Source organism: Salvelinus fontinalis, chromosome 12 (assembly GCF_029448725.1).
Source record: "Salvelinus fontinalis isolate EN_2023a chromosome 12, ASM2944872v1, whole genome shotgun sequence".
Lineage (NCBI taxonomy): Eukaryota > Metazoa > Chordata > Actinopteri > Salmoniformes > Salmonidae > Salvelinus > Salvelinus fontinalis.
This window is the reverse complement of record NC_074676.1, coordinates 48,248,344-48,263,753: the sequence shown is the minus strand read 5'-3', so window position 1 is coordinate 48,263,753 and position 15,410 is coordinate 48,248,344. Positions and strand designations below refer to the sequence as shown.

At 44.5% G+C, this 15,410-nt stretch overlaps 1 protein-coding gene across 3 annotated transcripts in view; it reads left to right on the top strand.

Annotated features, from left to right (window-relative positions):
• Positions 1-15,410, top strand: part of LOC129867528 (microtubule-associated protein 1B-like) — a 54,351-nt gene that overhangs the window by 34,288 nt on the left and 4,653 nt on the right. The window contains exons 1-4 of one of the 3 annotated variants that reach the window (XM_055940993.1): positions 9,170-9,416; positions 10,065-10,147; positions 11,710-11,850; positions 11,968-15,286. In XM_055940993.1, coding sequence (XP_055796968.1) covers positions 10,112-10,147; positions 11,710-11,850; positions 11,968-15,286 — 3,496 coding nt within the window. In that variant the 5' untranslated portion in view covers positions 9,170-9,416; positions 10,065-10,111. Of the gene's footprint in view, positions 1-9,169; positions 9,536-10,064; positions 10,148-11,709; positions 11,851-11,967; positions 15,287-15,410 lie in introns of those variants that run through there. The other 2 variants (XM_055940992.1, XM_055940991.1) reach the window with 2 other exon arrangements.

Here is a 15,410-nt window from a genome sequence, read left to right as displayed (position 1 = left end):
CTACACTGCTTACCAAGAACACAGTGAATGTTCCTGAGTGGCCGACTTGAAGTTTCGACTTCAGTCTATTTGAAAATCTATGGCAAGACCTGAAATTTGTCTAGCAATGATCAACAACCAATTTCACAGAGCTTGAAGAATTTTGAAAATAATAATGGGCAAATGTTGCATAATCCGGTTGTTACCTGTATAGACTACTAATCTAATCAATATTTATTAAAAAATTTTACAAATGTTTTTACACTTTGACATTAGTATTTTGTGTAGATCGATGACAAAATTGACAATTAAATCAATGTAATGCCACTTTGTAACACAACAAAATGTTGGAAAGGTCAGTGTGTGAATACTTTCTGAATGCACTGTATGTTAACAAGGCATGTAAAAGTGGTTGAAGGGATGATGTTAATGGTAATTTGTCTCTCTTTATGTAGTTTTGTCTTTTGTCGTGATGTTTTTATCCCTGTCCCTGCAGGAGGTCTTTTGCCTTTTGGTTGGCAGTCATTATAAATAAGAATTTGTTCTTAACTGACTTGCCTTGTTAAATAAAAATTCAAGCCTATTGAAGATTAGATGCTTCATACACTGTTCGTTTTGTCAACTGCTCTTGCACCATTGCTTGGATCCATAGTCTCAAGTCAGTCTGCCTTGGCTGAACAGACTGGTACCAGAAACTCCTCTTTATGGGGTACATTTCCAAGATGGAATTGGGTGTGTTAGGCAGCTGAGGGAACAGCTGAAATCCTCATCACCCCTGAACCACCACCCCGTGCCATTCTTTCAAACTTATGACTCACACGTGAATGCCTGCTGTTCTTTTAGTTATGTTCTCCGACTCCTTTTTGACTGTTTCTTCCGTCAGTCTATTAAATGAGTCCCATTGAATATTTGTGTGAATGCTGTTCATGACCCACTTTTCAAACTTGACAGCTGTGAAATTGAAAACACAAGATGAAAAAAAATAAACATTACACATTTTCTGTGCAACACACTGTTACATCCCATGACGATCACAATTCTCAGAAGACATCATAAGCATAAATTAGTCAAACATTCTAAATGGTAGGAGAACGTTGCTTTGAATGAGAATAATTATATGGTCATTCATCCAAAGCTACTTAGAGAACTCATGTGGGAATCACACCCACACATACCATGCTCCAACCAACTGAGCCATTGGAACCACCGATAGCTTCCAGTTCCCGTTCTCATGTTATTCACTGTTAGGTGTGTGTGTCTTTCCCTGGGCTTCCTCCCTGCTGTTGGCATGCTGGGCCACAGTGGTTAGCAACACGGCGGTGCCCTGGGACTACATGTTTGCGTGTGGAGAGGCTTTATCTAGCAGATCAGCAGTAGCAGCACTTAGATGGACTGACCGTTGGCGGATTAGAAAGTCTGTCTTGCTCGGCAGGTCAGGGGCTGCTCAGCCTGGCAAACACCAGTGATATTACATTCGCTCAGCGTCTTCACACTCCAGTGGAGATGGAGCTTGCTTCCTTCCCCACCAGAGATTGTCTATCCCATGATAACTCCCATCTGATTGCTGTAAAGACTCTTTGAACTTAGCACATTCATCTGATATCTACACTGAACAAAAATTTAAACGCAACATGCAATAATAAAGATTTTAGTGAGTTATAGTTCATATAAGGAAGTCAGTCAATTAAAATAAATAAATTAGGACCTAATCTATGGATTTAACATGACTAGGAATACCGATACCCTTAACAAAAAGGTAGGGGCGTGGATCAGGAAACAGTCAGTATCTGGTGTGAACACTATTTACTGCAAGTTGGTCAGGCTGTTGATTGTGGCCTGTGGAACGTTGCACCACTCCTCTTCAATGGCTGTGTGAAGTTGCTGGATATTGGGGGAACTGGAGCACGCTGTCGTACACGTTGATCTGGAGCATACCAAACTTGTTCTATGGGTGACGCCTGGTGAGTATGCAGTCCATGGACGAACTGGGACATTTTCAGCCTCCAGGAATTGTACAGATCCTTGCGACATGGGGCCGTGGATTATCATGCTGAAACATGAGGTGATGACGGCAGATGAATGGCACAGATCTCGTTACGGTATCTCTGTGCATTCAAATTGCCATCGATAAAATGCAATTGTGTTTGTTGTCCATAGCTTATGCCTGCCCTCACTATAACCCCATCGCCACCATGGGGCACTCTGTTCAACATTGACATCAGCAAACCGCTCGCCCACACAACGCTATACACGTTGTCTGCCATCTGCCCGGTACAGTTGCAACCGGGATTCATCCATGAAGAGCACACTTCTCCAGCATGCCAGTGGCCATTGAAGGTGAGACTTTGTCCACTGAAGTCCGTTACGACGCAGAACTGCAGTCAGATCAAGACCCTGGTGAGGACGACGAGCTTCCCTGAGATGTTTTCTGACAGCACAGTTTCATCAGCTGTCCGGGTGACTGGTCTCAGACAATCCCGCAGTTAAATAAGCCAAATCTGGAGGTCCTGGACTGGCGTGGTCACATGGTCTGTGGTTGTGAGGCCAATTGGACGTACTGCCAAATTCTCTAAAATAGCATTGGAAGAGGCTTATGGTAGAGAAATTAACATTTTAATTCTCCAACAACAGCTTTAGTGGACAGTAATGCAGTCAGCATGCCAATTGCATGCTCCCTCCCTCAACTTGAGACATCTGTGGCATTGTGTTGTGTGACAAAAATGCCCAGCACAAGGTGCATCTGTTTAATTAGCTTCTTGATATGCCACACCTGCCAGGTGGATAGATTATCTTGGCAAAGGAGAAATCATTTTAACAGGAATGTAAACACATTTGTGCACAACATTTTTGAGAAATAAGAGTTCTGTGCATAAGGAACATTTCTGTCCTCTTTTAATCCAGTTCATGTGACCAGCACTTTACATGTTGCATGTATATTTATCTATCATCCAGGTAATCTACAATCTGGCAAAATTATACAAATTACGTTGAGAGAAAGTTTTGATTGCCTTTACTTCTCCTTAGTCGCCAGCCTTGGTTGGAGGTTATGGCAGAAAGCGTGTGCCCTCTTATTATGTTGTGGACACTGCATTACCATTCATCAATGTTTTCGCCACAGGCTGTTGTTCTCGTAACACTGAGAAACTTAACTCAGCTGACTGAATACTGCTTGTGTATTCATCTGTTAATGCAAAACACAACCAAACAAATACTCTTCTGTTGGAAAATGAGAGCATTCAAGAAGAATAGGAAACTAACGTTTGCATAACATTCCAAGTGGATTGCAGAAACCTTTGACGAAGACTACCCCTTGGGCCCATTTTACTCTTTTCATCAGTTCTGGAGAGGTGTGTGTGTGTGTGTGTGTGTGTGTGTGTGTGTGTGTGTGTGTGTGTGTACATACACACACGTGGCATTCTCCCCATCTTCAATCTTGTTTGGTCACTGAACGAAAGGTAGCGCATTCTCAGCAGCACTAAAAGGACTTTGACACTGCATTTTGACAACATCCTTTCTGCTTTTCACTCCTTATGATCGAAGCAAACAAAACTGTCCATGAGGTGAGAGTGTGACAACAGTGAGAGTGTTTTAGCTCTCTGGAAAGCATCAGGAGGCCATAGGCCTTCTTATGTTGACTGGAAGTGAACAGGGATGGACGTTCGTTGACAAATACAAAAGGCACGTTGTACTACATGCCCCCTCTTGGACTCTCCATCGGACACTAATGATAGACATGAGTCAATGTTTTCATTTGCCTGGGACTGTGTATGCAATGCCATGGGTGGTACTGGTGCTGTCCATTTTCCCTGGCCAGCAGGCCGTTTATTTATGTGAGGTCAGTTAATGGTTTCAACTAGTAATGTTTTCCAAAGCCCAGTGTCCCGCCTAATTTATAGCAGGAGGGGGGGGGGGGGGGGGGTGGGCGGGGAGGAGGAGGAGGAGTCAGTGTGACCTCGCAGCTTTAAATAGTTGGCCATAGCTGCACCTTCCTCACTCTGCAGCCCATCTTCCTACAGTCACCAAGACATAGCTACTTTCTCCTCTGGTATCAAGCATTACCTCGCCCCACCATCAGTCCTCACACTTGCGCATGCTAGCTCAGGCCATCACAACTGGGCATCTGTGATATTACTACTACTGTATTGCTGCAGTGCTCCACTATGGAAGCCGTGCTGCCTAGCCTCTTCCGGCCAACAGGTTGACTAATGGCAGGCCAGCTGTGGAGGGGAGTGTGTGTTTTACACTAGTGGAGTGCTGCCTGACAGGGTGGTGCTGAGCTTGGCTGGGGGAGCAGAGAATCAGGTGGTGTGTCAATGTCTGCTTTATCTCATTTCACAGGACAACCAGTATAACCTTATACAAGAATGATTAATCAAAAATACCTAATACAAATTAGTTGGAATTAGAACGAATTGGAATGTGTGTATATATTAGGGGATAGTTGCCTAATGGAGTAATAACAAAGCTTTAGCACCATTATTACTGTATAGCCAATGATGACTGAATGGCGCCGGAAGAAATGGCAGCAGTTTTACAGGCGCCCAACCAATTGTGCTATTATGTGTTTGCATTATTTGTAAATTATTTTGTACATAATGTTTCTGCAACCGTATCTCACGGCAAAAAATAGCTTCTGAATATCAGGAGAGCGATCACTCACCTCAGATTAGACAAAGATGTTTTCTTCAACAAGCAGGACGCACAGGACATTCTCCGAACACCCGACAAGGCTAACATCCCCGTTACAGTGGGGCAAAAAAGTATTTAGTCAGCCACCAATTGTGCAAGTTCTCCCACTTAAAAAGATGAGAGGCCTGTAATTTTCATCAACTATGCAACTATGACAGACAAAATGAAGAAAAAAAAATCCAGAAAATCACATTGTAGGATTTTTTATGAATTTATTTGCAAATTATGGTGGAAAATAAGTATTTGGTCAATAACAAAAGTTTATCTCAATACTTTGATATATACCATTTGTTGGCAATGACAGAGGTCAAACGTAATGACAGAGGTCTCATCTTTTTAAGTGGGAGAACTTGCACAATTGGTGGCTGACTAAATACTTTTTTGCGGCACTGTATTTGCAAGAGGAAGAGGTACAAAGGACACAGAGCGGGGTGCCTCGTAAGGATTCGCAGAAGGCGAGTGGGAAAGCTGCCATTACCGTCAATATTACTCGCCAGCGTGCAATCATTGGACGATAAATTAGACGAGGTACGATCACGAATATCCTACCAACGGGACATCAAAAACTGTAATATCTTGTGTTTCACGGAATCATGGCTGAATGATGACATGGATATTCAGGATATACGCTACACCGGCAAGATAGAACAGCACACCCCGGTAAGACGAGGGGGGTGGTCTGTGCATATTTGTAAACAGCTGGTGCATGAAATCTAAGGAAGTCTCTAGATTTTGCTCGTCTGAAGTAGAGTATCTTGTGATTAAAATGCAGACCACACTATTTGCATAGAGTTTTGAGCTATACTTTTCGTGGCTGTTTATTTACCACCACAGACGGATGCTGGAACTAAGACCGCACTCAATCAGACTCCAACCATGCAAAAGCACTGCTTCAATATTTCACAGGAATGCAAACTTACACACAGTGACACTGACAGCCCCCCCCCCCCCACCCACCATCCCATGTGTCTGCAGTGCACTCTGCCGGGATAGAGGCAGGTATTTAAAAAACAATCTAAGCTGTAAATCACAGGAGGAGCTACATGACATGTTGCTGGGAGTGGACCAGCTGCTCAGTAACCAGGGCAGCCAGTAAACCGCCCCAGTCCCCCCACTATAAAAGGAGACAGCCAGCCTAACAGGGGCCAAAGTCCCCTTATTCAAAACAGATACAATCTGTCAGCATCAAATCAAAGTGTATTTGTCACGTGCGCCGAATACAACAGGTCTAAACATTACAGTGAAATGCTTACTTACAGGCTCTAACCAACAGTGCAAAAAAGGTATTTGGTGAACAATAGGTAAGTAAAGAAATAAAACAACAGTAAAAAGACAGTGAAAAATAACAGGCTATATACAGTAGCGAGGCTATATATAGGCACCGGTTAGTCGGGCTGATTTGAGGTAGTATGTACATGAATGTATAGTTAAAGTGACTATGCATATATGATAAACAGAGAGTAGCAGCAGCGTAAAAGAGGGGTTGGGGAGGGGGGGGGGCACACAATGCAAATAGTCCGGGTAACCATTTGATTACCTGTTCAGGAGTCTTATGGCTTGGGGGTAAAAACTGTTGAGAAGCTTTTTTGTCCTAGACTTGGCACTCAGGTACCACTTGCCATGCGGTAGTAGAGAGAACAGTCTATGACTGGGGTGGCTGGGGTCTTTGACAATTTTTAGGGCCTTCCTCTGACACCGCCTGGTGTAGAGTTCCTGGATGGCAGACAGCTTAGCCCCAGTGATGTACTGGGCCGTACACACTACCCTCTGTAGTGCCTTGCGGTCAGAGGCCGAGCAGTTGCCATACCAGGCGGTGATGCAACCAGTCAGGATGCGCTTGATGTTGCAGCTGTAGAACCTTTTGAGGATCTGAGGACCCATTCCAAATCTTTTTCGTTTCCTGAGGGGGAATAGGCTTTGTCGTGTCCTCTTCATGACTGTCTTGGTGTGTAGGGACCATTCTAGTTTGTTGATGATGTGGACACCAAGGAACTTGAAGCTCTCAACCTGCTCCACTACAGCCCCACCGATGATGGTCCTCCTTTTCCTGTAGTCCACGATCATCTCCTTAGTCTTGATCACGTTGAGGGCTGGGTTGTTATTCAGGCACCACACAGCCAGGTTTCTGACCTCCTCCCTATAGGCTGTCTCGTTGTTGTCGGTTATCAGGCCTACCACTGTTGTGTCGTCTGCAAACTTAATGATGAGAGATTGCATCATCTGTGGATCTGTTTGGCGGTATGCAAACTGGAGTGGGTCTAGAGTTTCTGGGATAATGGTATTGATGTGAACCATTACCAGCCTTTCAAAGCACTTCATGGCTACGGACGTGAGTGCTACGGGTCTGTAGTCATTTAGGCATGTTGCCTTCGTGTTCTTGGGCACAGGGACCATGGAGGTCTGCTTGAAACATGTTGGTATTCCGGACTCAAATCAGGGACATGTTGAAATTGTCAGTGAAGACACTTGCCAGTTGGTCAGCACATACCCGGAGCACACGTCCTGGTAATCCGTCTGGCCCCGCAGCCTTGTGTATGTTGACCTGGTTAAAGGTCTTGCTCACATGGGCTACCAAGAGCATTTTCACAGTGATCTAGAACAGCTGGTGCTCTTGTGCATGCTTCTATGTTGCTTGCCTCGAAGCGAGCATAAAAGCTTGTCTGGTAAGCTCGCGTCACTGGGCAGCTCGCGTCTGGGTTTCCCTTTGTAGTCCGTACTAGTTTAAGTCCTGCCACATCCGACGATGTTTTCCCTAATGGGGGTGGTAATGCCTTAGCTACTACCCTAATGGGGGTGGTAATGCCTTAGCTACTACCCTAATGGGGGTGGTAATGCCTTAGCTACTACCCTAATGGGGGTGGTAATGCCTTAGCTACTACCCTAATGGGGGTGGTAATGCCTTAGCTACTACCCTAATGGGGGTGGTAATGCCTTAGCTACTACCCTAATGGGGGTGGTAATGCCTTAGCTACTACCCTAATGGGGGTGGTAATGCCTTAGCTACTACCCTAATGGGGGTGGTAATGCCTTAGCTACTACCCTAATGGGGGTGGTAATGCCTTAGCTACTACCCTAATGGGGGTGGTAATGCCTTAGCTACTACCCTAATGGGGGTGGAATTGCCTTAGCTACTACCCTAATGGGGGGGTTAATGCCCTAGCTACTACCCTAATGGGGGTGGTAATGACTTAGCTACTACCCTAATGGGGGTGGTAATGCCTTAGCAACTACCCTAATGGGGGTGGTAATGCCTTAGCAACTACCCTAATGGGGGTGGTAATGCCTTAGCTACTACCCTAATGGGGTGGTAATGCCTTAGCTACTACCCTAATGGGGTGGTAATGCCTTAGCTACTACCCTAATGGGGTGGTAACGCCTTAGTTACTACCCTAATGGGGTGGTAATGCCTTAGCTACTACCCTAATGGGGTGGTAACGCTTTAGTTACTTTCCTAATGCGGTGGTAATGCCTTAGCAACTACCCTAATGGGGGTGGTAATGCCTTAGCAACTACCCTAATGGGGGTAGTAATGCCTTAGCTACTACCCTAATGGGGTGGTAATGCTTTAGTTACTTTCCTAATGGGGTGGTAATGCCTTAGCTACTTTCCTAATGGGGTGGTAATGCCTTAGCTACTACCCTAATGGGGTGGTAATGCCTTAGCTACTACCCTAATGGGGGTGGTAATGCCTTAGCAACTACCCTAATGGGGTGGTAACGCTTTAGTTACTTTCCTAATGGGGTGGTAATGCCTTAGCTACTACCCTAATGGGGTGGTAATGCCTTAGCAACTACCCTAATGGGGGCGGTAATGCCTTAGCTACTACCCTAATGGGGTGGTAACGCTTTAGTTACTTTCCTAATGGGGTGGTAATCCAATTAAATACTCAATGCCTGCTAGCACATATGACTACAGCAAGCAACAATCACATACTCAATCTCCCTTCTTGACTGGCTGGACCATCTACACCAACAGCCTGACTTGGACTGGGCCTTTGGGTAATTGTCCACTCGGTTTTGGATCTACTGAGATTTTGGTTAATGTGCATTTGAGCTGTTGTTCATATGTTAAGACATGGTGCATTAAGTGACAACTTTTGCAGCTTCAATAGTGATACTGGATACACTCCAGAGACTTCGGTCTTGTCGGCTTCTCTTATCTTCAACTATAGGCTTGGCTAGTCATAAATTGCTTGTGCAGTTACTTTTACTTTGAGTTATTCCTCTTTATCTCGCTGCCAGTCTTTTCTTCCTCTCCCACAGCCTTATAGTGTGTTAGGCTATCTATATATCCCATAAAAAACATTGTCCTTGCTTTCTGCCAGGACTTCCATGATTATTTTACCTTTTAGAGCATGTAGCCCCAGTCGTGAAACCGTTTCACCACCCCTCCCATTTCCTCTTGTGAGTCGTTGTGGCAAATTGTTGGCTAAATGGAGATGTTTGGTGCAGTGGATGAGTGAATGTCCCTGTTTTCTGGCATGTGATGCAGTAGGAGGAGTGTGGATCACAGGTTGTTTATTCAGCCTGAATAGCCTCAGTATGTCATTGCAGCTTTTGGAGCATGGGAATAACTCAAATTATTAACAAATATAGCCTAAAACAAAAAACATATGGTATTTCAAAAGCTTTGCCTTTTTGTTCTTTTTGAGTTGTATAGCATTATTGTGTAGATGTTGGCTTTTTTTTGGTAACCAATTTGTTTTTGTCTTATTCAAGACCGTTGAATCAATACCATTCAAACTACTTGTAAGTCATGTTTTGTTGAGACCGTTATTTTGGGTATTTTGTTTTTTGCCTCAGCCTTGTCTCGTTTCAGTACCTTGCCTGGTGTTTGTCCTATTCTCTCTTCAGACCTGCACTGAAAGGTACAGTCACACTGCTGGCCCAGGGTTTATCTTTAGGCTATGTAAAGCTCTGTGCCTTAATGTAATCGGCATTGTTACCTTCTCTTTAGAGGCATTCCACCCAGGGAAGTGTCTATAGTCTGGTTGTTTCTGATGCTTGCAGAGCTCCTTCTCTGGCTATGCTCAAGACTTAACTGTACGCTGAAGGCCTCTACATCCGCTAAACGGTTTACTGTAAGATCTTTCAGATTGGATTTTGACTTCTTATTTGCACAACCAGTTGAACCGTTTTAGTGGATGCATAGTCTGTTATTCCCAAACTCTCCACATATAGCCTACTGTCATTAGCCTGCATGGGCAGTTTCATACAGACCATCTGTCTCTTTTAGTGTAGTCTGTAAATGAAACAGACTCATTGCCTAGTACCCATTGTTTGCCGGTCTAAAGGAACAGGCTATGTTCCTTTTTTAACCCCTCATCTCCTGGAGGCCGCCTTTTTGCTTCTCCTTACTCTCAGGTTTCTGACCACCATTTCCCTCCTTCCTTCTAGGTCAGAGGACACTGCAGCACGGTGGAGATATTCTGGATACCCAGGTGATGGTGAACCCATCCCATGAGTTGGTCTGCTCAGAGGTGAGACCTAATTAGGCTAAATCTCTCACTGTTAGCATCAGACCTTGTTGTTGAAGTCTTTATTCCGTTTCAAGGTATGTTGTGGGTAGTCTATAGTTCATTTCCCAGTATTTTTAAATGAATATGTTCACAATGATAAAATCACATCTTTATGAAAGTCAGTATTAAAGGGGAAGTTCAACCATTTTTACACATGGCTTTATTTACACTCCTGTGTAGTTTATCCCCCCCCAAAAACGTATTTATGTTTTGTTAATGTTTTGTTAATGAGAAAATTGGTTGGCATTTTCATTGTAGTCAATGGCAAGTGATGACTCAGCAAAATGTCTACAAATTTTCTCTGTAATTAAACAAAATATCCTAATTGTTGAACTTCGCCTTGAAGTAATGTTTGATTATTGTTCAATAGCAATATTCCTAAGGGTTGCTCTGCTTTGCATAGCTATTGCTCTGTTCTGAGATGGAATGGATCCAATTTCTCATATGACATCTGCACTACACACTGCCATCGCATAACGGCTTCTTTTCCCGGCCATCTGGCTCTCATTTCATACTGGAAATCAAATTGTGTTGCTGCTGTAATGATTCACCAAACCCTCCTCATTCGAACCAACATAATCTCTTTTAGCCTGTCCCTGATGCTTATGCGCTTGTGATATTTTAGAATGCATTAAATGGCAAATTGAAAAGTCCATCTCTTATTTTATCTGTGTTCTCTGCAAGCGCATCTGCTGGTAATTTCAGGGATTTTTTTTCAATGTTATGCCTGAACAAAGTTTGCAGTAGGCTTAGTACTGGATATGTAAACAGTAATTCTTGAAATGTTTTCTCGGTGAGGGGGTGAGGATTTTTCCACATTGAAGTGCTGTTTGTCATCAGTGTGAGTTTGAGATTATTTTTATACCATTATTAACAGTAGAATATTGCCATAGAGAGTTTATTGATGGATTGCCTTTATATCATGAAAATGTTAACATATAAACTGTATGTGGACACCCCTTCAAATTAGTGGATTCGGTTATTTCAGCCACACCCGTTGCTGACCGGTGTATACAATTGAGCACACAGCCATACAATCTCCATAGACAAACATTGACAGTAGAATGGTCTTACTAAAGAGCCCGGTAACTTTCAACGTGGCACCGTCATAGTATGCCACCTTTCCAACAAGTCAGTTTGTAAAATTTCTGCTGTGGTAGAGCTGCCCCGTTCAACTGAAGTGCTGTTATTGTGAAGTGGAAACATCTAGGACTGTATCCTTTTTGTTTTGATCACTTGATTACATTGTATACCTTTACATCTGGGTTGTTTGTGGCCTTTGGTATGCATTTAATTTGGATCAAAATGAAGGTCTTATCTGGCCATAACATAATGCCATTTTGTCTTTTTATCATATTATAGACTGTAAACAGGCTGGATGTTGACAAAAAAAATTTGAATGAGAGGCCTTGTTTCTCTGTGTTCTGTAACACGAACACAGTCTATACTATTGCCCTATTTGGAGTAGTAAAGGCTACTAAATGGAGCTTAATTTTCATGACTTTTTCTTTCCATTTCACTAGGTGCGCCGGCTTATATCTCATGTGTCTCGCCACAAGTTGTTGGTTCTTGCTGGACAATGTGTTGAAGAGGCAGGAGATCTGGTCTTACAAACAGGATGTTTTTCTCTGAGTGACTTCATTCAGATATTTGCTGATGAGGAGGTGAATTCATATTTTACTGTAATATTCATTCAAAGTTACAGATCAATTTAAATTCAAAAGCATTATTCATAAGCTGGTGAAGGGATTTACATCAAACCATTCTATCTTTTTGAACAGATTGGAGAGTTGTTGAGCTCTGCAGACCCCACACAAAAAGCTAACCTCACGCTGAGTTGTCCCAACTCTGGGGTGTGGAAGAACTCTGTGTTGGAGAAACATAACCTACAAGACTTCATCAACATCAAAACAAACCCACCATCAGTGCTACCTGAAATGGAAGGTCTGCAAGAGTTCACAGAATACCTCTCAGAGTCCCTGGAGCCACAGTCTCCTTTTGAGCTGCTAGAGCCCCCCAGTACTGTGGGCTTCCTCAAACTCTCCCGCCCCTGCTGCTACGTATTTCCAGGTGGGAGAGGAGACTCTGCCTTCTTTGCTGTTAACGGTTTCAACGTGCTGGTCAATGGTGGGTCAGATTCTCGCTCCTGTTTCTGGAAACTGGTTAGACATTTGGATAGAGTTGACTCCCTGCTCCTCACCCACATTGGGGATGACAATCTGCCAGGGGTGAACAGTCTTCTCCAAAGGAAAGCAGTAGAACTGGAGGAGGAACATTCTACTGACTGTCAGATCAATGAGGACTGGATGAAAAATCAAATTTCCCCTGAGATTGGGGTCGTTTTCCTTAATGCTCCAGAGAGATTGAAGGCATTCCGGAGTGATCCCAAAGAACTGCGGAGCTGCGACCAAGTGGCACTCACTTTGCAACACCTTGAAAGGCTAACAATCAATCCAGAACCTCTTAGTCGCTCAAATGGACCCAGCATTGATCCTGTTATTCTTTTCCAGAAGATGGGAGTCGGTAGACTAGAGCTGTACATTCTTAACCCAGTCAAAGGCAGTAAAGATCTTGAGGCTTTCATGAAGACCTGGCCCGGCAATGGATCTAACATAAAAGGCTCAGAGATGCCCCTGTCTTGCCTTGTCTCCATCTCTGCTCTACTGGTGTGGCATCCTGCCAGTCCTCAAGAGAAGATCATCCGAGTTCTCTTCCCTGGGTGTACTCCGCAGGCCAAGATTCTTGAAGGACTTGAGAAAGTAAAGCATTTAGAATTCTTGAAACATCCAGCCGTGAGCCTCAGGGACCTTGAAGCATCCAAATCAGATAAACAACCAAAACGTGCAGAGAGTCGGGAGAGCCTTAAGTCTCTGCCCAAGGACTCAAGACCTAGCAGTGCCTTGCTGAAGGACAAAGTTGGACGTGGGGATGTTAAAAAACAAGACATGAAGTCCAAACCCAAGGCTCCAAGTGACATTTCTAATAAAGATTGGAAGGAAGTTGAAGATAAGTCCAAATTGAAGGATGGGGATGCTAAACAAAGGCCTCCAAAGGCTGAAAAGCTTATGCCAATGAAAGAACCTTTAAAGGATGAGAAAAAAGAAGTAAAAAATGATGAGAAAGCCTCCACAGGTGTTGTCAAAAAGGAAGAGAATTTGGAGAAAAAGAAAGAACCAGTTAAGAAAGAAACTCTTGGTCCAAGACCAAAGAAAGACATCAAACATGATCAAAAGAAAGATATCAAGAAGGAGGTAAAGCCAGAGGAGAAGAAACCAACAAAACCTCTCAACAAGGATGTCAAAAAAGCGACAACTGGACCTTCATTAGGAAACGCAGAGGCAAAAAAGCCCTTAGTCAAGAATGGAACATTGAAGAAGGATGCAATCCCCAAGAAAGACTCATTGAACAAGGCGGCAAAGCTAAAGACGGATAAAAAGGAGCCGGAGAATCAAAAAGCTTCTGCCTCTGAGGGGGATGCTGATCGTTCCAAAATGTCAACGCCTGAAGACATGACAGCGGAATTCGAGAACCTCAGAGCAGAAAATGCAAAGTCAGAGAAAAGGACTGCTGTTGTAGTGAACACTACGGACATTGAAGGAATAGAGCAACCTGCGACAGAGAAGGGATCAAGAGCAAATGTGGAGAGGGGGGACATCTTGGAAAGTCCACAAAAGTTCACCTGCATGGAGACAATGCCAAATCCAGAGAAAGCCCTGGGAACCACTTTGCCTCTTGACAAAACTCCTAAAAGTGACCACAGCGTGAACTTTGATCTCACACCAACTGAATACAGGCTACTTGATGGGGCCCTGAGAAATGGGCAAGAAGATGTTTGCGCTAGCTCAGATGAGAAGACTTTAGAGTTGGTCTCCCCTGCCGACTCAGCCCCTAATAGCGCTGGGCATACCCCTTTCCACCAATCACCTGAAGAGGATGCTCAGGGCTCTGGTGAGGACAGTAGTCTCGGGGGAAGGGTGCCTAGCCCTGGGTTTGAAGACTGCCACGTCATGGGTTCTTGCAGGAACTCCGAGGTAGGCTCCTTGAGGGGGAACCTAGAAACCTCCACATCGTCCCAGGACAAACAATCAAGTCTTTTGACACTGAGTCCCTTCATGCTGCCTGACTCTGTCTCACCCAATATTACCTCCATGCCTGCTGAAATTGGTTCCCCACACTCGACAGAAGTTGACGAGTCTCTTTCCGTGTCTTTTGAACAGGTGCTCCCATATATTGATGAGTCACCCAAGGGAGACCATATGGACAGGTCCTACTCAAACGGGCATATTGCCGATTCTTACCCCAAAATGGGGATGTCGTTACCCTTGAGTACATCTCATAACATGCGTCCACCAGGGGATGGCTCAGAGGAACGCCTTCCTGGACTACATGGTCTTCTCCCTGACGTTCCCCATGACGTCGACCTCTGCCTGGTCTCACCCTGTGAATTCAAGCACTCAAAGTCCCCAGAGAACCAACAGCAGCATCTGTCTCTAGGGCTAGCCACGGGTAGCCCGCGAGAACTCTCTGAAGACAGCAACCACTCCCAGGAGCTACTTAAGCCACAAAGCGGAATTAATAGTGATCGACATTCACCTCAAGGCCAGGAGACTCCTCCCACGTCTGCTAGTGAATCCCTCAACACAGCCACAGATTCAGACATACCCCCAGGGACTGAGGACTGCCCTTCCATCACTGCAGACATGGACTCAGACGAGGACTCTGGGAGTTTCCCGCCCCACCATCCACATGACCATCCCAGCTCTTACTCCTCCAACAGGGGAGCACAATATTCCTCTCAGGACCCTCCCCCAGCCCCAATGAAGGATCTGCCCCCCTTGCCGCCCCAGCCCGGTACCTGCATGACTGACCCTGAGGCTGATGCGCCAAGCAAGACCTCAAAGAGTGCCGCCACAAAAACCAAGAAACCAGCCGGGGTCACACAGAGGTCAACGTCAGCCACCAGTACAGCTCTGAACAGCAAGACCAAGGCTGGCAGCACAACTGGTACATTGAAGACCACCTCAAGCTTTGACACAAGGCCTTCATCCCGCAATACCACTAGTGGCTCCAGACCTGGAACTTCAAAGTCAGTTTCTTCAGGTAGGCACAGACAGGGTTTTAAACTTTGAATGATGGCATATTAGCATCTTTCATTACTTGTTTTCTAAAATAATTATTTGTACTTGCAAGTTATTGCAATACATTTAGTCTTCTTATGTCTAAC